General features: G+C 44.6%; 1 protein-coding gene across 2 annotated transcripts in view; it reads left to right on the top strand.

Moving 5' to 3' along the window:
* The window catches only part of EXOC6B (exocyst complex component 6B), a 566827-nt gene that overhangs the window by 353190 nt on the left and 189877 nt on the right, over positions 1-23760 (top strand). Inside the window, exons 18-19 of one of the 2 annotated variants that reach the window (XM_082264381.1) lie at positions 2346-2525; positions 10627-10656. In XM_082264381.1, the coding sequence (XP_082120507.1) occupies positions 2346-2525; positions 10627-10656 (210 nt within the window). The remainder of the gene's footprint in view (positions 1-2345; positions 2526-10626; positions 10657-23760) is intronic. The other variant, XM_082264382.1, reaches the window with a different exon arrangement.

The raw sequence follows: 23760 nt of genomic DNA, 5'->3' as shown, positions 1-23760 counted from the left end.
AGAGTGATTCATTACATTGGGTCCCCCCATAAAAACAATTGCCACCGTCAGGTGTCCCCATCAGAGTGCCCCCTTACATCAGGTATTCCCATCAGAGTGCCCCCTTACATCAGGTATTCCCGTCAGAGTGCCCCCTTACATCAGGTATTCCCGTCAGAGTGCCCCCTTACATCAGGTATTCCCATCAGAGTGCCCCCTTACATCAGGTATTCCCGTCAGAGTGCCCCCTTACATCAGGTATTCCCGTCAGAGTGCCCCCTTACATCAGGTATTCCCGTCAGAGTGCCCCCTTACATCAGGTATTGCCGTCACAGTGCCCCCTTACATCAGGTATTTCCATCAGAGTGCCCCTTTACATCAGGTATTTCCGTCAGAGTGCCCCCTTACATCAGGTATTCCCGCCAGAGTGCCCCCTTACATCAGGTATTCCCGCCAGAGTGCCCCCTTATATCAGGTATTCCCGTCAGAGTGCCCCCTTACATTAGGTATTCCCGTCAGAGTGCCCCCTTATATCAGGTATTCCCGTCAGAGTGCCCCCTTACATTAGGTATTCCCGTCAGAGTGTCCCCTTACATTAGGTATTCCCGTCAGAGTGCCCCCTTACATTAGGTATTCCCGTCAGAGTGCCCCCTTACATTAGGTATTCCCGTCAGAGTGCCCACTTACATTAGGTATTCCCATCAGAGTGTCCACTTACATTAGGTGCCATCATCAGAGTACCCCCTTACATCATTTGTCCCCATCAAATCAGGTGTGTCAATCAGAGTACTCCTTTACATTTGGTGTGACCATCGTAGTGCCCCCTTACATCAGGTGTCCCCATCACAGTGCCACCTTACATCAGGTATTCATATCAGTGTGCCCCCTTACATCAAGTGTCCTCATCAAAGTGCCACCTTACATCAGGTGTCCCATCAGAGTACCCCCTTCACATGTGTGTCCATCAGCATGCCCCTTTTTTTATGTTAAGGGGCACTCTGATGGGTAAACTTTATGTTAACGGGCATACTGATGGACACATTTTGCTGTGCCCATCAGTGTGCCCCTAAACATAAAATAAGGTGCAGCAAACTGACTGCACTTAAGATTGAGATAAGATACAAAAAAGCACTATAGAAAGCTGATAATTCGCATTTTGATCCTTTTCAATGCCTCCTGCAGCCTTCAGTCATACACAGCAGACATGGAATGCACCAGATGTAAGCTTTAGACAGCGATCTCCTGCCAATCAGCAGCAGTGATCACTGCCTACTACCTCCTTCACAGTGATCACTGCTCTTTCATCTCTCTCCACTCAGGGTGATCACAGTTTTCTTATGCTGTGAATAGTGACATATATACACACTCCACCTTGTTCTGCTGCACTCCCTGCTTCCTCCTACTCCGACCTCGCCACTCGGCACCTCTCTCCCTTTGCACATAACATTTCCCCTGCCTTACACAGAAGAGAGGCACAGTGGCTCTGAATGGAGGATGGAAGCTGCAAGCTGGTGATTGGTTGCTTGGACCGCCTTTTATCTCAGCAACCAATCACTGGCTTCCACCCTCCCTCCAGAACTGTACCGCCTCCCGCTGTCTGCAAAGATGAAAGCGTGACGGCTGAGAGAAGAACAGGCTGAAATGAGGAAGCAAAGGACTGCCTTTAGCAAGACAGCCTCCTCCACACAGAACTAGCGCAGAACAAGGCATGGTAAGCCAGCGATGGAAAAAAGATCACCTGCAGGAGGATCATAGGTAATGTTAATGCCTGGTGCTTGGTCCTCTGCCTTCCTTTTTTTTTTTTTTTTTGTCCACAGCCCTCCAGTGTTCAGTTCCTCTTTCAGCAATAACAGTATTGCGTGAATACAGAAGTGAGAAAAACAAGGCATTCTTTTAGTGGTATGGTCTTCCAAGAGTTACCTAATTGTATGTGTGTCTAAATTATTAATGAAGTAAAATAATTATTAATAGGAAAAAAAAACTTTTTCAGTTTGACCAGTAATGATTTTAAATCCTCTCTCTAGCCTTCCCTTCATTCTTGCGCAGTTGTAGCGGCTCCTCTCCTGTAATCATATTGCTTACTCTGATTTCACTGCACACTGTGAGCATGTCACAATGTGCATTAGAAGCTGCAGCAAGTCAGACAGAGCCAGCCTGTCAAGCAAGTCAGAAAGAGCCTGCCTCATTTCCTGGTTGGAGGACAGGCAGCATTATCTAGCCCTTTCTTCCCTAGCCTGAATGTCTCACTGCATTGACTTTCCAAGACTCATACTATCTGAATAGCCTGTTCTGCACACACATAGCACAGAAGTGTCAGTAGAACATTCTTACTATGCCTTGCTAACCCAAGTGTTTGTCCTTTGCAGGATGCACGGCAGGCTGCAGAAGAAGAGATTTACACCAACCTGAACCAGAAAATTGACCAGTTTCTGCAGCTGGCTGACTACGACTGGATGGCCTTAGAATCCAATGGAAGGGCCAGTGATTATCTGGTAGACCTCGTCGCTTTCCTCAACAGCACATTTGCTGTGTTCACCCACTTGCCTGTAAGTAGATTTAGAACTATAGCAAAGAGGGCAATGTCAAAGCCCATGATTTTGGAATGGGATAGTCAACAAGTTTATAAAGGTGTGTCACAAATTGTTGCCACAAGGTTGGAAGCCCACAGTTGTCCAAAATGTCTTTGTATACTGCAGCATTAACACTATCCTTCCCTGGAAACAACTGAACTCCATCGTTTGGAGGTGTGTTCACGTATGCTACATTACATATAGTCTTCCTAAATTATAATGTAAAGTCTGTGGCACATTTTGGCACCTTCAAATCAGGTGCCAAAATCCAACATGGAGTACTTCAGTAAGTGCCACCAGCTGGCTGCATTATAAACCCTGGGCAGGACTGGACCCTGAGACTGTACACCCATTGAAAGCTAGCCATATACTGAGCAAGTTCCTAATGAACTGACTGAAATTCGATCAGTTTGTGGCCTTGTTGACCAATCAATAGTCCAGGTGAAAAATTGTCCCTGGATAATTTTCTCTTGGCATTTGTCCCCTGAACCTCACCTTCATCCAATCAGATGCAGGCCCTGTTCAGGTATTACAATGCAAAGGCCTACAGTGGGAGATTAATTCATTCACTTTGTTTTTTTAAATAGGTGGAGGAATCTGTTAGACTTCTTTAATTGAGCCTGCAGACTGAACAAAAGAGAACCATAGGTGTATGTCCATCTTTATAGAGTAGAGTTGTCAGGGTCAGGTGTCAGGCTCAGAGACTAGAACCTATAGCAATAAAGAAACTTCCACCGATCAGGAGGAAAGGTATACAAGCAGGTCACCCTGGCGGATGACACAAACTCACCCGAGGTGCGGAGTTTAAGTATTAATCAGTGTTCACCAGAACTCCTGATGGTAGAGATGGATTTTGCTGTAACTTAGTACCTGGTTGCGGTCCTCGGGATCGCCCCACTAGGAGGTGAGCAGGCTGGGGTCCAGTAGCAGATATAGCAGGTAGGTATCAAGCAGAAGGGTGGTCAGTAAACAAGCCAAAGGTTAGTAACAAGTGGTAGCGGAGATACGGATGGCTGCAGAAGTGACAAGATCGAGATATTGGCTGGAGAGAGCACAATAATCTGGCAAACAGGAAGTGCAAAGGCATGGCTTAAATGGGAAGTTCAGGGGAGGAGCTAAGGGTTCAAGGTTCATGAGAAACAAGGTACAAGACAAGATTGTCCAGGGAGCTGTCCAGCATTCCAGGTGGCTCAGCAAGAATAGACAGCAGAGGATGCAGGTTCAGACCTGGGTCCCAACAAGAGTAGAAAGCAACTCCTGCAATGGAGACTGCAGTCTCTGACTCTGAAATTCAGGTCAGCTGATTCTGTGGGAAGAACAACTTTTGCAAATTCGGGTATCTGCAGATAAATTTCATAACTGACCACTAACTTAGTCACTGTTTGTTTCTTCTTTTCATATCCCAATAGGACCTTTTAGAACGGAGGGTATTTTCATGTCTGATTCCATAACTATATCCCAAAAATAAGAGGATTATTCCTCTTTCCATGACAGTAAACAGAGTCGTGCAAACCATTACTTTAGGTCCCATCAGTCAGATGCACATCCAGAACCACTTGTGTATATAGTACATATACATGTCTAACCTAATATTATAGGGCTGTATTCCAAACTGCCTACAGCCTTTTTATTTTTTGGAAGCTCTGTGATGCAGTGCGCACACTTGAAACTAAACACCAGGTGCAAAAAAAAAGTGAGCACACAAAAACGTGCACGGGGGTACACATGGTCCTCCTCTGGCCCTGATCTCCTGGGGCGCAATGCTCCTGACAGGGACTGGGGTACCATGGTCCACCCAGCTGAAGCCAGGCAGACCCATACTTCTAGAGACCTGCCAAAGCAAGGTCTACCGAGGTACTAGGTAACGGCTCCCCCAAAGGGAGACCCCAGGGGAGTCCCACCCCCCCACAGACTTTCAGTGAAACACACCCTACTATTTGGGAGTGGGCAAAGTGCCAGTGCAGTGTATACCCGCAAAATACAAAAACAACATGGAAAAGGTAAAGCGTTTTAATACCAATGTATAATACAAAGGCTAGCCTTCGGCCGGTATGGGAATTCCTCAGGTCCTGACTAGAGATGGGCTCAGGCGTGTTCGGGATCCCACCTGCCCGACTCCGCCAGGAAGCCGACACTGCACACGGCTAACCCCATGCAGTGGGACATTTCCCGATCTGTGCAGCTGCGCACCGGGAAATGTCTCACTGCCTGTGAATAGCCGTGTGCAGTGTCGGCTTCCTGGGGGGATCGGGCAGGTGGCATCCCGAACACGCCTGAGCCCATTCCTACTCCTGACTTAAAGACCCATCCCAGGTAGCGGGTTTAAAATAAAAAAAAAAAACATACTGAAGTGCATGTGACCTTGGTGCCATAATAAACTCAACGTAAGCTCCCCATCTGAAAAATTCCTGGCACCTACGGGCTGTCTCTCCAGCACTGCTGGCTTCTCTCTGCCATAAACAGAGCCACCATCAATGCAGTATGTGGACACCTTTTATGGAGTAGGACTTGGGACCCCACAAGACATTAGAGCCATACTTATTATAATGAAAAGGGACTAAAGCAATCAGGAAGCCCTCTAGCTGAACTCTTCATAACCTGTATGGTTGTATTTTTTATTTTCATTAATACATAAGAGTTTCTAAACTTGCTTTCTTATCCATGATCTGCGCCATTATCCTATTCATTAATTAGCTTCCTATTTCTGTTTATACATGGTGCTACCTCCCCCAGGTTCACACAGACATGTGATTGTGTTGATGTTCTGTTGAGTCGCGGAGCTGATGAAAAGCTGACTTTAAAGCAGGCACTAATACCAAGTCTGTGTTTAGGAGCGGGTCACAGTGGAATGATCGTGCCAGCAAAGACTCCTGCTGCCAGCTCTTATAGGAAGTGCTGTGTACACACAGCCCATGGCTTTGGGCTATTTTGGGCAATGTTCTACCTTTAATCATGCTCTGGTCGTGTATCTTGATTTCCTCTTGTAGAGGTGACTGTTGGGTCACGACATTGTGGCTGTTGGGAAAGGTCTTCTTGCCATGTTCAGGCCCTTGTCTTGATATGAGAACACAACGGCATGCAAAGGGCAGACTGTCTTATTCCGCCCCCTAATTGCTGATGCCCAATATTACTCATTTGTTCCCGATATTCTGACTTTCTCCAAGGTTATTAGTGTAAACCACTTTCCCTTAATTTAGCAAATTACTTAATATAGTAGGAGGAGTTCTGCAATATATAAAAATGTTAAGTTAGTTAAAATGAAACTCCAGCAAACCTTTTCTTATTTGGAAGGAAGGGGTAAAGCTGAGAACCTCTGAGGGTTTTCTTTCTTTCTTTTTTTTTTAACCATCCCAGTACATAAAATCTTTCTCAAATTGATAGTAAAGCACTATATATATAATTATTTTTTATTAAAATAAACATGTCATACCTGCTCTGTGTAATGGTTCTGCACAGAGCAGCCCAGATTAGGGCCAGGACAAGGGGTCGGTGGGATGAACTGCTCTCCTGGGCGCAAAGGTTTACTGTAGGGATGGGGGGGAGGGGGGTGCCTTCCTTCTATTAAAAGGATGACAGGAGTAGTGACAGGAGCAGTGATTTTGAGAAGCGAGTGACTGCTGGGCTATGGATTTTGAGCTTGTACATCATGGGGGGGGGGGGTTGGCATCTTTTCCCTGGGCGCTGGACCTTGTTTTGTCACTGGCCCCAATCCTCCTCTTCTCGTCTCCCCTGCCAGTGCTCCTGGCCCCTCCCCCCTGCTGAGAGCTTCCATAGCAAGCCACTTGCTATGGGGGCACTCATGCATGTTCACTCCTGAGCCTCGCCTTGTGTGTCCATAAGACACACAGAGTGGGGCTCGCCCCACCCCTCACTGCCTCATTGCTGTGGCTATGATTGACAGCAGTGGTAGCCAGTGGCTCCATCTGTTGTATCTGAGCCAATGAAGAGGGAGAGAGCCGAGATAGCCTTGGCTCTTCTGCACTTTGCTGGATTGAGATAATTTTTTACCTTCAAATAATGCAATAAGGTAAAAAACCTTCTGCCTCTACAAACACTTCAGTAACTCAGCAGGAGGATATAACTGTTCCCTACTCTATGCAGAATTCTAAGAAATTGTTTGGTTAAAGTTATATTTTAGGCTGGATTCATACCTCTAGGTTGCTCAATGACACGCCACTTTGTGCAGTGCGTTGCCAACACAAAAGCACAGTAGATGCTGATGGATGGACCTATGCTGCAGCGCATCGTTGCACACATTGGCATGCATTAAAAATTTGCTGCAGATCTTTTTTTTTTTTTGCTTTATTGCGGTGCATTGCTAGCCTTCTAAACCAGGCAGTCTTAAGGAAATGCACATTAATATGCAACACAGTGCATAGAAACTCACTGCATTGCTAAGGCAGAAAGGGACCCTAGGGCAAACCTGTAAAAAAATGTAAAAAAAAAAAAAAAAAAAACCCACCCCCTCACACCCTGTTTTCTGCAGACCCCTTTATCTACATGCGTGCTGCTTCCCATATTGCTTAAATCTGTACCATTGTAAAAAATATCTATAGGGTTTCATTTCAAGTTGGATACGAGCTCACCAAATAATCAGGTGTAACTGTTGTGGCTTCTACAGAGCCAACATGGCTTGTAATCCAACAATTATGATGTCAATAGAATCCATCAAATTATAAAAATGTTAATTAAAACCCGCGCTTGTGATCCAATTGGATATGAATGAAATGTGAATGAAAGATAATGCAGGTGAAAAATGTAAAATATGAATATATATATAAATAAATTACATAAATATAAAACTATAAATAGTAAAATTGATGATGCAGCTGCTGTGGCACTAAGTAAAAACTTAGGTAAAGTATGCTAACAAATTTAAAACAGCATAAAATACAAATCAACATTAATTAAGTGAAAAAAACTTTTAAATCACATAAATATATAAATAACAAGTCCTTTCATTAGGTGATCAAATTCCAAAGTGCTCCAGTGCAAACAAAACTATATAAAGTGCTCCAGGTGACAATGACCCCTCTCTGTTCCCCACTCACCGCAACAGCAGAAAGATATAGCTTGAAATCAAATGGGATATTGCTTCCCAGAACTGATGGTGAGGAGAGCAAGTCCTGCACGCAGACTCAGACCTGTTTTATCTAAGGAAATACTAGATACCATGTGGCATTCCATAGGAGAAGACTTATCCCATTTGATTTCAAGCTATATCTTTCTGCTGTTGCGGTGAGTGGGGAACAGAGAGGGGTCACCTTCACCTGGGGCACTTTATATAGTTTTGTTTGCACCGGAGCACTTTGGAATTTGATCACCTAATGAAAGGACTTGTTATTTATATATTTATGTGATTTAAGAATCCATCAAATAATCTCCTTAATAAACTTCAACAAGTCATACAAAAATACATGACTAAACAAACAGATGCAGTTAGCCCTTCCCCATCCACTTCCCAGGCCTCACTATTGGTCCATTAATATGATGGACAGCCTCTCCAATCAGTAGCTAAGGCATCAAAGAAGTTCGCCAACCGAGGAACTGAACTCATTATTGGAATATGGTACAGGGGGGAGGTGTGGGACTTAAAATGAGGCACACGGTTGGATTGGCCGTGTGCCTCCATCCCTAATCAAATGTAAAAAGAAGAAGGGTTGGGACTTTAAATGAGGGCCATGGCTAGGCTGGCAGGGAAAATAGCACATTTATTGTACATACAGATATAAGACATGACATATGGAATGTACATCATCAATTAATACAGAAACTAGTAAAGCAGTCCCCAATTTCAAATTCATGAACCAACAAGGTAAAATACTGAGAAATAATATAGTAGTTAAATGTTGTCACAACATTGATAGATCCAACAATCAAGTAATAAGGGAGTAATTGGCTATATTCAAACATCGCAGACTCAATATGTTTCGTGGACCCAAATCGCCACTTCGTCAGGAGTGGATGCATAATATTGATCTATAAAAAACGAATACAAAAATTGGCATGGTAATGATAAATTGAAAAGGGGAGGAAAAAAAAAAAAGGGAAGTGGGGGAAAGGGGGAAACCAAGCCCCCAAATTCCCAAACTTACATAGCAGCCAGGTGGTGCATGGCATTGGAGATAAGGATGACCCCACGTGTCCCACCCGGGAGCTGAGGGCACACAGGCAGGTGGGAAAGGCGGAGTACGCCGCACAAGCAATGATGAGTGTGGGTTTGAGAAAAGTGGGATGAAAAACGGTGGGTGTAGCGGCATGAGAAGATCTCTGTGTACAGAGTATAAAAAATAATAATAGTGATAAATATTTATATTCATAATAGGGGTGCCATAGTGCTACATCTCAGATGTAAGGGAGAAAAGAGTAGAGAATTTGGACGTATGGAGCAAAGTAGCATAAATCTGTTATTAAAGTATAACAAGCCAAAGATCAGTAGGAATAAAACGTGATGGAGTAATAACCATAAATACATGAAAGCCCAAGAGGAGAGAAAGGGAAAGGATAGTGTGGAAAAACGAGACTGAGCCTGAAATAGAAAAAACAGGAGCAGTTGATTTGCAGTGAGGTAGAAAAGTCCCAACCCTTCTTCTTTTTACATTATTGGAATATTTGCGCTCTCTGGACTTAGAACTCATAAGCAGCCTTACGATCTTCAAGACAGTGAATTTGCAAGTGCAGTTGCAGTCATTTTCCACAGAGCTTAGTGAATGTGGTGAAGCTTAAAGCAGAGCTTTAGTCTCTTCAGTGAAAATTAAAGTCAGCAGAAACAAAAACTGCAGCTGCTGACTTTTAATAAACAGCCACTAACCTAATAAACAGCCACCGTGATCCAGAGGTGTGCTCGCCCTACCTGTTTTCTCCCTGTGTCCTCCCACAGCAATGCCAGCATCTTCACAATGGGCACCCAGCTGTGACATCTTGCGGCTTCACAGCTGGGTGTCCACTGTGCATGAGCAGCACTGCGCTCTGTGACTGGTTCCGAAGTCTACTGGGATCTCTCATGCATCCCAGAAGACTTTGGGAGGGAGCTTTCGCTTCCGATCGTCTAAGGCAGGGATCCTCAAACTACGGCCCTCCAGCTGTTTTTGGAACTACACATCCCATGAGGCATTGTAAAACTCTGACATTTACAGACTATAAATGACTAGGCATGATGGGAATTGTAGTTACTGAACATCTGGGGGGCCACAGTTTAAAGACCCCTTGTCTAAGGCGACCAGAACGGAACTGGGAGCGGGTACTTGTCAAAATACTTACCTGCTCTGTGTAATGGTCTTGCGCAGAGCAGCCTAGATCCTCCTCTTCTCGGGTCTCTCTTCAGTGCTCCTGGCCCCTTCCTCCTATTGAGTGCCCCCATAGTATGCAGTTTGCTATCGGGGCACCCGAGCTGAGCCACAGCTCCCTGTGTTTATTCAGACACGGAACCGTGACCCCCGGCCCCGCCCTGTTTCTCTCTTTATTGGCTCACTGACTTTGAATGACAGCAGCTGGAGCCAATGGCGCCATGCTGCTGTCTCAACCACTGAGGAGGTAGAGGACAGCCAAGTCTCTCATGCAACATTGCTGGATCTAGATGGACCTCATGTAAGTGTTAGGGGAGGGGGGCTGCTGCACACAGAAGGCCTTCTATCTTAATGCATAGAATAAGATAAAAAAAAAAAAAAATCCTGTCTTCCTCTACTTGCTGAAAATGTACTGGATCTGGAAAAAAAGAAAATGAATGTGACCACCACTTCTAAGGACTGGTAATATTGTAAGCTCTAATGAGCAGGGCCCTCTGCTTCTTTTTGCACCCAATTGTATTGTAACTGTAATGTCTGCCTTCATTTTGTAAAGCGCTGAGAAGACGGTGGGCACTATACTATATGTTCTTGAGTTTAGGTATGCTAAAAAGCAAAACTAAACACTCTCTAAAAAAAAAATTAAATAATAATAATTGCTGTAAAGATTTTTTTTTTCATGCATAGGAAAATTGGCCATGCGTTTAAAAAGTTTATCTATTAGTAGTATACTCTTTACACCCCATCATGTCAGCGCCTTGTAATTTCACGGGGTTCTGCGCTCTCGCCCTTAGGCTGCATCTGACGCTTACTCCAGGATGCCGGTGAGTAGCAGAGTGCTGCTTGTGTTGTGTTTGGTACTAGCAACGTCCAGCAGAGGAGTTATACCTGGAATCCTGCATGACATCACATTAACCGTGTGCTCCAGAGTCTGCATGGAGTGTGTCCTGTGTTTATTCTTCATTGGATGAGGCAATGGGACTCTCCATGCGCTTGATAAGAGTGTGAATTAACGTAGTTGCACAGGTTCTGAGCAGAGCCATGTCATTCGCAATAATGGTATGCACACAATTATCATTTTGCAACCAACAATAAAAGATCTTTAGGGCACCTAAACCCCTTCAGAGTATATCGACCTGCTAGTACAATCGACAAATAAACGGCAACAAAAACTGGGCCCCTGCAGGATAATGTCATATTGTGCCAGCATGCATCACACACTAGCAAATTATGACACTTAACATGAAGCCTTCTAGTGGCACGCTGTCACTGTTGATGGGACTTCCATCTTCACCTGGTCTTCCTTCCCGGTTCGCAGATTCCGGCCATTTGAATGGCCAAGCTGCGATGATGTCAGTCATGTGCATTAGTCACAGCCACAGCACAGCTCTCATATGGATGGCATGCCGATGCACATTTAGGAGATATTTACAGTACCTACAGGTGAACATTATTATTGGCTTACCCCTAGGTAAAAATAATAAAGCGGACTTTACTACTGCTTTAAATACACACCGTAAGCACACCATATATCAAGAATGCTTTTGCAATAAAGTTTATTCAGTGTAAAAGCAAAGTTTTACAATCGGTATAAATATTCAAGCATGTGTAATTACATAAAGCATACTACAGCCAAAGGCATTTGCTACACTGTTATTTCCAATTTCTATCCAAAATGAATACAAGCACATACATAGCTAAAGTGAGCCCCACTTAGGTTATACGCTATATTACCAAAAGTATTGGGACACCTGCCTTTACACACACATGAACTTTAATGGCATCCCAGTCAATATTGAGTTGGCCCACCCTTTGCAGCTATAACAGCTTCAACTCTTCTGGGAAGGCTGTCCACAAGGTTTAGAAGTGTGTCTATGGGAATGTTTGACCATTCTTCCAGAAGAGCAGGCCAGTCAAGTTCCTCCACACCAAACTCGCTCCTCCATGTCTTTATGGACCTTGCTTTGTGCACTAGTGCGCAGCCATATTTGAACGGGAAGAGCCAACCCCAAACTGTTCCCACAAAGTTTGGAGCATGAAATTGTCCAAAATGTCTTGGCTTTCTGATGATTTAAGAGTTCCCTTCACTGGAACTAAGGGACCAAGCCCAACCCCTGAAAACATCCCTACACCTTAACCCCCCCCTTCACCAAATGATTTGGACCAGTGCACAAAGCAAGGTCCATAAAGACATGGATAAGTGAGTTTGGAGGAACTTGACTGGCCTGCACAGAGTCCTGACCTCAACCCGATAGAACACCTTTGGGATGAATTAAATCGCAGACTGTGAGCCAGCCCTTCTCGTTCAAAATCAGCGCCTGACCTCACAAATCCACTTCTGGAAAAATGGTCAAACATTCCCATAGACACACTCCTAAACCTTGTGGACAGCCTTTCCAGAAGAGTTGAAGCTGTTATAGCTGCAAAGGGTGGGCCAACTCAATATTGAACCCTACAGACTAAGACTGGGATGCCATTAAAGATCATGTGTGTGTAAAGGCAGGCGTCCCAATACTTATGGTAATATAATGTATATCTACATCATGTATTACTTTTTCTTCCTCTTGACAAAATTTTCTTTAGGCTCCATGCACACTAGTGTTTTCCTTAAACTAAAAAAATGCTGGAAAAAGCACTGGATAAAAATTGCTGGTAATAGCATTTTTAATAGCGTTTAGAAGGATGTTTGCAGTTCCATTAAAAAAAAAAAAAAGCGATATTAGTAGCCTTTTGGAGTGTTTCTGCTGGAAAAAAATTATCCAATAAACTCTACAAAAGCAATTTTTTTTCTGCTCCTAGAATCTGAAACTTAAAAAATGCTAATAGGTTAAGGTAGTGTGCATGGACACACCATTTAGCTTGTAGGAGCAGAAAAAAAATGCTTATAGCATCTTAAAATAGCATCTAGTGTGCATGAAGCCCTAGCTCTAACTGATGGTGATAGCTCACTGAAGTGATTCTGAAGGTAAAGATTTTATTTTTTAAAAAACAAACATGTTATACTTACCTGCTCTGTGTAATTGTTTTGCACAGAACAGCCCAGATCCTCCTCTTCTCCGATCTCCCACTGGCTCCTTCTAAAACCACACCCACAAGGCCATAGCAAGCCTCATGCATGCTCGCTCCTAAGCTGGCTTTGTATGTCCATAAGACAGCCCTGACCCCCCGATCCCTCCTAACTGGCTGCTATTGACAGCTGTGGGAGCCAATGAATGTCTTCCACTTCTGTGTGTGAGCCAGTTAGGAGAAAAAGCAGAGACAGCCTCTTCTCTCGCACACATCGCTGAATCAAGATCAGGCTCTGGTAAATATTTAGGGGGGGTGGGGAGCTGCTTGCAGAAAGTTTTTTTTTTTTACCTTAATGCAGAGAATGCAATAAGGTTAAAAAAAGCCTTCTGCCTTAAGAAGCACTTTAAATAATGGTATCACCACAGGTAGAATAAAAGTATATATATTCTTCCATTCTGCTTTATCTGGGTTAAATGACACTGGACTGCAGGGTGGCATCAACCCATCTCCCAAGGGGGCATTACCTTGACACCATGCCCTGCCAGTCTAACAATGCAGAGGGCGATGTCAGTGACACCCTCTGAATTCCCTGAACATTACTAGTCTGAAGACATCTGGAAAAGAGAAGTATACAATAAATACATTAAGGCTCCGTTCACATCTAGGCGTTGCTGGCGGAATCGTCCCGTTTCTGCCCGCAATCCCGAAACACAGCAAATCGCGGGACCTAGTCTCCCAAAGACCCCGTTTCCCATGTTTGTTTAGATTTATTTTATTTAAGGCTCCTTTCACATCTAGGTGTTCCAGATCAATTCCGCCCGCGATCCTGAATCACCGCAAATCGCGGGACGCGCTTGTGGTCCCCATAGTTACCAATAGCACCACAACTGTCGCCCAACGAATCACAGTAAAAGTGCGCAAACAAAATCGTGGGACGCCTGTGTTTTTGAAAGACGCTCCTCTTTTGAGCAACAGGCGATTCTGTTTTCCTGATTTTACCGTGATTCTTCGGATGAAAATTTTACCGTGAACGGGGAGCCATTGGAAATGACGGGGATCGCAAGCGCGTGCAGCGATTTGCGGTGATTCAGATTTTGCGGGCAGAATCGATCCGGAACCCCTAGATGTGAACGAAGCCTTAAATAAAATAAATCAGTGGGAAACAATTCAAACATGGGAGACGGAGTCTTTAACTTCAAACTCTGTGCTGACTTCAGATGAAAGCAAATTGCATGACCAGGAGGGAATGTGGGTCTGTTTTCTGCACTGAGTGATGTTGCTTTGGTTGCAAGGAGGACAAATTTGACATTTTGACCGTTTTTGGAAACCATAGCTTGCTAAGGAATTAAATGGGAAGGTCATAGTTACATAGTTTGTGAGGTTGAAAAAAAACATCAGTCCACCCAGTTCAACCTATGATGTGTGTGTGTGTTTGCTGTTAACCGTACATTGTATACCCCTGTATTTTGTGGTCTTTAAGGTGCCCATCTAATAGTTTTTTGAAACTATCGATGCTCCCTGCTGACACCACTGCTTGTGGAAGAGAATTCCACATCCTTACTAATAATCCTAAATTACAAAATGACTTGTTTAGTAATTCTATGTTATAATTTGTTGTAACAATTTAGCATTTTAGAAATTTAGAATTTTCTGCCAGTTCCTAGCTGGGGGTGCATGCAGGAACTTCATTGGTTAAGTGATGAGGAACTTTAGGGACAATTTTTTGCCTTCTCACAAGTTGCATCAGCTTTGGGTACCACAACCATTCCATCATCATACTGAGTGGATGACTTACGTCAGCCTTATTCAGCTTCCACATGTCAGTGTTGCACACAGGTGTTTTACCGTCTTCACCTTTTTCCCAGAATACATTGAACAAGCGCCACAATCTGCTCTGTACTAGTTTTATCCGTTGTGCCTTTTTAACCATCTGGTCATTTCCTTGTGCTTGTTTATTGTCTTGTATCCTACGTCAGATCATCATTACCTGAGCGGAAAAAATGTATTTATATTTCCCGGCTTGCTATGAGAGTGGTAGTTATATTTTAGGTAGAGTATTGTGTGTTGGCCGTATTATAAATTGGCAGGAAGGAAGGAGGTGGTTTCAGTAATTAGGTGCTTCTTGTTTTATGTCATCAGCAAATCGAAAGTAATGATCTAATATTCACTAATGATCCCCTGGAGGGCCCTTATAGGGTAATAAAGAATCATACAGGAAATAATCATTAACCCTTATAACGTAAATCATTGGTTTTAAATTGGATGTATGCATCTAACATAAAAAGGAACTCCTGGAAAAACGTACTGAAATAAAGATCATGATTGTACTATATGACATCTAAACCTACTATTATTATTAGCCCTGTCATTCCCAAGTTGATCCTTCCAGTGCACTTGTGATGCCTTTATTTTGATGGGCGACAATGCTGTGCTGCCTTTGCCGATTTTGCATCGTTGTTGGCCCTCTGATCTATGCCTCCCCATTCATCTTTATGGTGACATCTTCACATCACCACATCCACTCTAGTGTCTATGTCAACAGTAAGTGAGAGCCGAAAGGGCCATGAAGCAGTAGCCCAAGCTAAATGTATGGATGCTCACATGACCACCAAAGATAAATATAAAATAAAAAAGGTATGTAGAAGCACTATTTACTAAATGAGTGAAGATCGCTGAATAGGGCTAATCATGCAGGACTTTATTATATGTGTGTTAGTGTAGGCTTGACTTGTACTTTAAATGGGTGAAACAGGTAAATTACCTCTGTCCCTTACAGGTCTCTGTGTCCCTCACCCCTATCTCTCCTCCTCAGTCCATCAACCCTTTCTCTCACTGTCTGTTCTTTCTTTTCTCTCTTTCTCTCTCTCTCTCTTGCTCTCTCTCCCCCCCCTCTGTTTATCACACCTTCCCCCCTCTCTCTCTCTCTCTCTCTCTCTCTCTCTCTCTCTCTCTGTCCATCACCCTTCTCTTTCGCTCTCGTCCATCACCCCTTTCTCTCTTTCCATAACCCTTTTCTCTTTCCATAAACCCCTTTCTCTCTCGCGCGCACGCTTTCTATCCATCACCCCTTTCTCTTTCTCTCTCCATTACCATTTTCTCTCTCTCTCTGTCCATCACTCATTTCTTTCTCTCTCTCCCTCTCTGCCCATCAAACCTTTCTCTCTCTGTCCATCGCCCCTTTCTCTCTCTGTCCATCGCCCCTTTCTCTCTCTGTCCATCACCCCTTTCTCTCTCTGTCCATCGCCCCTTTCTCTCTCTGTCCATCGCCCCTTTCTCTCTCTGTCCATCGCCCCTTTCTCTCTCTGTCCATCGCCCCTTTCTCTCTCTGTCCATCGCCCCTTTCTCTCTCTGTCCATCGCCCCTTTCTCTCTCTGTCCATCGCCCCTTTCTCTCTCTGTCCATCGCCCCTTTCTCTCTCTCTCCATCGCCCCTTTCTCTCTCTGCCCATCGCCCCTTTCTCTCTGCCCATCGCCCCTTTCTCTCTCTCTGCCCATCGCCCCTTTCTCTCTCTCTGCCCATCGCCCCTTTCTCTCTCTCTGTCCATCGCCCCTTTCTCTCTCTCTGTCCATCACCCCTTGCTCTCTCTGTCCACCACCCCTTGCTCGCTCTCTCTGTCCACCGCCCCTTGCTCTCTCTCTCTGTCCACCACCCCTTGCTCTCTCTCTCTGTCCACCACCCCTTGCTCTCTCTCTCTGTCCACCACCCCTTGCTCTCTCTCTCTGTCCACCACCCCTTGCTCTCTCTCTCTGTCCACCACCCCTTGCTCTCTCTCTCTGTCCACCACCCCTTGCTCTCTCTCTCTCTGTCCACCACCCCTTGCCCTCTCTCTCTGTCCACCACCCCTTGCTCTCTCTCTCTGTCCACCACCCCTTTCTCTCTCTCTCTGTCCACCACCCCTTTCTCTCTCTCTCTCTGTCCACCACCCCTTTCTCTCTCTCTCTGTCCACCACCCCTTTCTCTCTCTGTCCACCACCCCTTTCTCTCTCTGTCCATCACCCCTTTCTCTCTCTGCCCATCACCCCTTTCTCTCTCTGCCCATCACCCCTTTCTCTCTCTGCCCATCACCCCTTTCTCTCTGCCCATGACCCCTTTCTCTCTGCCCATGACCCCTTTCTCTCTGCCCATGACCCCTTTCTCTCTGCCCATGACCCCTTTCTCTCTGCCCATCAGCCCTTTCTCTCTGCCCATCAGCCCTTTCTCTCTCTGCCCATCAGCCCTTTCTCTCTCTGCCCATCAGCCCTTTTTCTCTCTGCCCATCACCCCTTTCTCTCTGCCCATCACTCCTCTCTCTGCCCATCACTCCTCTCTCTGTCCATGATCCCTTGCTCTCTCGTCCATTACCCCTTTCTCCCAATCTCTCGTCCATTACCCCTTTCTCCCAATCTCTCGTCCATTACCCCTTTCTCTCGTCCATCGGCCCTTTCTCTCTCTCTCTCTCTCTCTCTCTCTCCTCCATCACCCCCCTCTCTCCCTCTCCTCCGTCACCCCCCTCTCTCCCTCTCCTCCGTCACCCCCCTCTCTCCCTCTCCTCCGTCACCCCCCTCTCTCTTTCCCCTCCATCACCCCTCTCTCTTTCCCCTCCATCACCCCTCTCTCTCCATCACCCCTCTCTCTTTCCCCTCCATCACCCCTCTCTCTCCATCACCCCTCTCTCTCCATCACCCCTCTCTCTCCATCACCCCTCTCTCTCTCTCTCTCTCTCTCTCTCCTCCATCACCTCTCTCTCTCTCGGTCCATCACCTCTCTCTCTTTTGGTCCATCACCCCTCTTTCTCTCTCTCTCTCTGTCCATCACCCCTCTTTCTTTCTCTCTGTCCACCCCCCTTTGCTCTCTCTTGCTCTCTGTCCATCCCCCCTTGTTCTCTCTCTCGGTCCATCACCCCTCTCTCTATTTTTGTCCATTTCCCCTTTCTCTTACTAAATAGCTAAATGAGAAAATGTTAGTGATTTTCAGACACTGGTTTAAGCTCTATCAAGAAATAGAAGCAGACTAACTCACTCATCCATATCTTTATGGACCTTGCTTTGTGCACTGGTCCAAATTATTTGGTGTAATAGGATTATGGTATGGGGTTGTTTTTCAGGGGTTGGGGCTTGGTCCCTTAGTTCCAGTGAAAGGAACTCATAAGGTGTCAGCATACTAAGAAATTTCAGACAATTTCATGCCCCAAACTTTTTAAGAACAGTTTGGGGGTGGCCCCTTCCTGTTCCAACATGACTGCACACCAGTGCACAAAGCAAGGTCCATAAAGACATGGATGAGCGAGTTTGGTGTGGAGGAACTTGACTGGCCTGCACAGAGTCCTGACCTTAATCCGATAGAACACCTTTTGGATGAATTAGAGCCAGGCCTTCTCATCCAAAATTAGTGCCTGACCTCACAAATGCGCTTCTGGAAGAATGGTCAAACATTCCCATAGACACACTCCTAAACCTTGTGGACAGCCTTCCCAGAAGAGTTGAAGCTGTTATAGCTGCAAAGGGTGGGCCAACTCCATATTGAACCCTACGGACCAAGACTGGGATGCTATTAAAGTTCATGTGTGTGTAAAGGCAGGCGTCCCAATACTTTTGGTAATATAATATACTTGCACTGCTTGCATAGAAATATAAAACAAACTATTAATACAGAGTTGCATTATTCTGTGTTTTAAATTTTTACCTTGAGGTCCGCTTCTTACTTTTACCTAATATTTTTTGGCAGTGCATGTCCGAATAAATGACACCACATCATAGCAACGCAACAAGTATGCATTTCCACGCATTATCACAACATGATGTGAGAGTGACTAAAGCGGGTTTTAATGGTAAAAGGATTCTTTTACTCAACAGCTACATAAAGCTGAATCTTTCTGCAGTTAGTTATAGCAGCAGCCTGTGCTTTATATATTCTTTTAGTTACTTTGAAGTTAATTAGCCACATGCTTACTGTGGAATCTTCATCCCTGACAGTGTCAAGTTTTCTGATTGGGGTTTGTAGGTTTCAGGAAATTCTTTGGTTTTTTCTTCATGACTATGAATTCCAGCCATGCAGGAGAGCGAGACTTTATGGATGTTTATAATGAGTCCTGTATATTTTCTTTAGTGAGCCCACAGGACTGGCAAACTTGTGAGACTTGTAGATGTCTGAGCCTTTTTTTTTTTTTCAAAAAGTACAACTTGGAATATTAGCTCCGAAGTACAGTAAACCCCCCTCCATTGCGGGGGTTACGTTCCGGACCCAGCCGCGAAAAGTGAAAATCCGCGAAATAGAAAAACCCTATTAAAATGCGTTGTAGGTTTTTTTTTTTTTTTTTACGGTCACTGTACGTGTAGAAGCATTTGAAGGTCTAAACACATTTTTAAAACAATAGAAACTTATTTAAACACATAAAAGATACTGAGAGACAGAGCAAGAGCTATGGAAATCACAAAAATATTTCATTTTTAATGATTTATATAGTAAAATAACATTACAAAAAAAACTGCAATATACCGGGACCGCAAAAACTGAACCGCGATGGAGCGGGGGTTTATTGTATTCACTTCACTTCTCAAAGATAGTACAAGTTTTCAGGGCTTGTGCATTAACACCAGGTTATACATTTTACACAGTAAATATAGTAGTCAGCATAACACATGCTAATAAAACAAAACAAGCCAGCTGATGAAGCATGTGCTGTTCTCCCAACAAACTCTCCGGTCATGTAGTAAAGGCACCTATCACAATGCAGTATCCATCTACCACAACCAGCCTACGACCCATCCAGTCCTGTAAGATCTAGGACATGGATCCCGTATGACTTTACTCCTACACTTGGAGAAGTCTAGTAGGAACCAGCTGTGGTGGGGCCACATCAGGTGTTTCTAGCCACTCCTGATGGATTTTGGTAAATTTGTTGGACGCCTTTCTTTGTTGATATGCATTTTTTTCTCTAAGTATAGTATTAACTTGCTGTAGCCACTGGCTGAGCCTTTGTTTGGTAAATTATCATTTCAAACTTATTCGTTTTGATTGTTCACAATCCAAAGGCTAGATGTTTGGTGTTTTTATCACTGCTCCTTGGAGTCTGATGTTTAATGACCTGTAGTTAAATCTGATTCCTGCTCTATGTGTACGTGTATATGTGTGTGTGTGTGTGTATATATATATATATATATATATATATATATATATATATATATATATACAGTGGGTACGGAAAGTATTCAGAACCCCTTAAATTTTTCACTCTTTGTTATATTGCAGCCATTTGCTAAAATCATTTAAGTTTATTCTTCTTCCTCATGAATGTACACATAGCACCCCATACTGACAGAAAAACACAGAATTGTTGACATTGTTGCAGATTTATTAAAAAAGAAAAACTGAAATATCACATGGTCCTAAGTATTCAGACCCTTTGCTGTGACATTCATATATTTAACTCAGGTGCTTTCCATTTCTTCTGATCATCCTTGAGATGGTTCTACACCTTAATTTGAGTCCAGCTGTGTTTGATTATACTGATTGGACTTGATTAGGAAAGCCACACACCTGTCTATATAAGACCTTCCAGATCACAATGCATGTCAGAGCAAATGAGAATCATGATGTCAAAGGAACTGCCTGAAGAGCTCAGAGACAGAATTGTGGCAAGGCACAGATCTGGCCAAGGTTACAAAAAGATTTCTGCTGCACTTAAGGTTCCTAAGAGCACAGTGGCCTCCATAATCCTCAAATGGAAGACGTTTGGGACGACCAGAACCCTTCCTAGAGCTGGCCGTCCGGCCAAACTGAGCTATCGGGGGAGAAGAGCCTTGGTGAGAGAGGTAAAGAAGAACCCAAAGATCACTGTGGCTGAGCTCCAGAGATGCAGTCAGGAGATGGGAGAAAGTTGTAGAAAGTCAACCATCACTGCAGCCCTCCACCAGTCGGGGCTTTATGGCAGAATGGCCCGACGGAAGCCTCTCCTCAGTGTAAGACACATGAAAGCCCGCATGGAGTTTGCTAAAAAAACACCTGAAGGACTCCAAGATGGTGAGAAATAAGATTCTCTGGTCTGATGAGACCAAAATAGAACTTTTTGGCCTTAATTCTAAGCGGTATGTGTGGAGAAAACCAGGCACTGCTCATCACCTGTCCAATACAGTCCCAACAGTGAAGCATGGTGGTGGCAGCATCATGCTGTGGGGGTGTTTTTCAGCTGCAGGGACAGGACGACTGGTTGCAATCGAGGGAAAGATGAATGCGGCCAAGTACAGGGATATCCTGGACAAAAACCTTCTCCAGAGTGCTCTGGACCTCAGACTGGGCCGAAGGTTTACCTTCCAACAAGACAATGACCCTAAGCACACAGCTAAAATAACGAAGGAGTGGCTTCACAACAACTCCGTGACTGTTCTTGAATGGCCCAGCCAGAGCCCTGACTTAAACCCAATTGAGCATCTCTGGAGAGACCTAAAAATGGCTGTCCACCAACGTTTACCATCCAACCTGACAGAACTGGAGAGGATCTGCAAGGAGGAATGGCAGAGGATCCCTAAATCCAGGTGTGAAAGACTTGTTGCATCTTTCCCAAAAAGACTCCTGGCTGTATTAGATCAAAAGGGGGCTTCTACTAAATACTGAGCAAAGGGTCTGAATACTTAGGACCATGTGATATTTCAGTTTTTCTTTTTTAATAAATCTGCAACAATGTCAACAATTCTGTGTTTTTCCGTCAATATGGGGAGCTGTGTGTACATTCATGAGGAAGAAGAATGAACTTAAATGATTTTAGCAAATGGCTGCAATATAACAAAGAGTGAAAAATTTAAGGGGGTCTGAATACTTTCCGTACCCACTGTGTGTGTATATATATATATATATATATATATATATATATATATATATATATATATATATGTTATCTATAAATATATATATATATATATATATATATACTAATTTCTGCTCCGAATTGGGCTCCCCTTTCTCCCTCTCTCCCTCCCTCCCTCCCTCCCTCCCTCTCTCCCTCCCTCTCTCCCTCCCTCCCTCTCTCCCTCCCTCCCTCCCTCCCTCCCTCCCTCTCTCCCTCCCTCCCTCCCTCCCTCCCTCCCTCCCTCCCTCCCTCTCTCTCTCTCTCCCTCCCTCCCTCCCTCCCTCTCTCCCTCCCTCCCTCCCTCCCTCTCTCCCTCCCTCCCTCTCTCCCTCCCTCCCTCCCTCCCTCCCTCCCTCCCTCCCTCCCTCCCTCCCTCCCTCCCTCCCTCCCTCCCTCTCTCCCTCCCTCCCTCCCTCCCTATCTCTCTCCCTCCCTTCCTCTCTCCCTCCCTTCCTCTCTCCCTCCCTCGCTCCCTCCCTCGCTCCCTCCCTCCCTCCCTCGCTCTCTCCTCTCTCTCCCGCCTTCTCTCCTCTCTCTCCCGCCCTCTCTCCTCTCTCTCTCGCCCTCTTACTCTATCTCTCTCCTGCCCTCTTACTCTCTCTCTCTCCTGCCCTCTTACTCTCTCTCTCTCCTGCCCTCTTACTCTCTCTCCTGCCCTCTTTCCCTCTCTCTCTCTCTCTCTCTCTCTCTCTCTCTCCCCTGCCCTCTTTCTCTCTCTCTCTCTCTCCTGCCCTCTTTCCCTCTCTCTCCCTCCCTCCCTCTTCCTCCTTTTCTTCTTATCCCCCCAGCCCTTTATTACTCTCTTCTTCTCATCCCTCTTTTCCCTTTACCATCCCTCCCATCCTTCCTTTCATTCTTTCTTCCTTTTCTTCCCTCTTCCTTCTTCTGCCCCCTCCCTTTGTTCGTCCCTTTCTCCCTCTCCTTCTCTTCTTACTCCCTTTCTTTTCTTATCTACCTACTAGCTCTCTCTACTACCCTTTCTTTAATTTTTTACCCTCCTCCCTGCTTCATTTTACTTCTCCTCCCTTTCTTTCTTTCTTTCTTCCTTCCTTTTTTTTTCGTCCCACCTTCCTTTTTTGTGTACTGTTTCCCCCTCTCTTTTTCATCATTACTTCCTTTCCTTTTTCTTTTCTCCCTTCTGTTTTTTTTTTTTTTTTTTTTTTTTTTTTAGTGTGGGGGGGGGGGGAGCAGGGGTTATAATCTACTGCACTGCATGATTTTTCACTGTATCCAAAGAACAGCGTTGTGTCATATGTCAGGAGAGCCAAAATTACCACATCTGCCAGATCATAGAAAGACCTGCCTGAAAAGCACAGACCTGGAGTAGATAGTTTTGATCTCTTCAGATAAATTCAGTTAGATGAGCAGAAAGTTGGTACTGAGCACAGCCCGATGGTAAATATTGGGAGATAAATCACAGTGTCACGGCTTTACACTGCTTTTTACTGTTTCAAGGACATCTTTAGCATTTCTTCAGTCCTGCTCACTGCCTTCTTATCCCTGCCTTAGCAAGCAGATTAATGGCTGTTTATTTCATCTGTCAGGGAGTTAGAGTGCTTTTTAATGATGCCTTTGATAGGAGAGCAGCCCTGGACAAAGCCCCCATTCACTGGCACTATTATGTTTAATTGGTGACATATTTCTCCTCTGAAACACAGGACGCTACCGGCGAGGAGAGCAGCTGCTGCCCGCCAATAGGGCCTGAAAAGGTTCCAGTGTAAGAGAGTCAGGGGCGTTCCACCCTAATCACTCAACTTCAGATCTTATTTGCTATTAGATTCGCATAGATCTCCTGCTTCTGTGGCCCAATGTCACAGACTCCCCTTCACCTGCACTGGACTATGTGCAACATTCATCAGCAACTACAGGATACAAGGCAACTTCTACAGCCAACTGTCATCCCACCCAGCAAAATTTTGGTCAGTGCCTAAAAGCCACTTTATGCTTAACCATCTAAGTACCAGCTTGTGTTTTATACCTTCTCATTGCAAGACTTTATGGCTGTAATAGTTTGATAGACAATTACTCAGTCATGCAACACTATACCCAAATGTAATTTTTTTAGAGACAGCACTTTCTTTTGGTGATATTTATTAAC

This window comes from Pelophylax lessonae, assembly GCF_965119305.1.
Source record: "Pelophylax lessonae genome assembly, chromosome: 1".
Classification (NCBI taxonomy): domain Eukaryota; kingdom Metazoa; phylum Chordata; class Amphibia; order Anura; family Ranidae; genus Pelophylax; species Pelophylax lessonae.
This window is presented reverse-complemented; position numbering and strand designations above follow the sequence as displayed.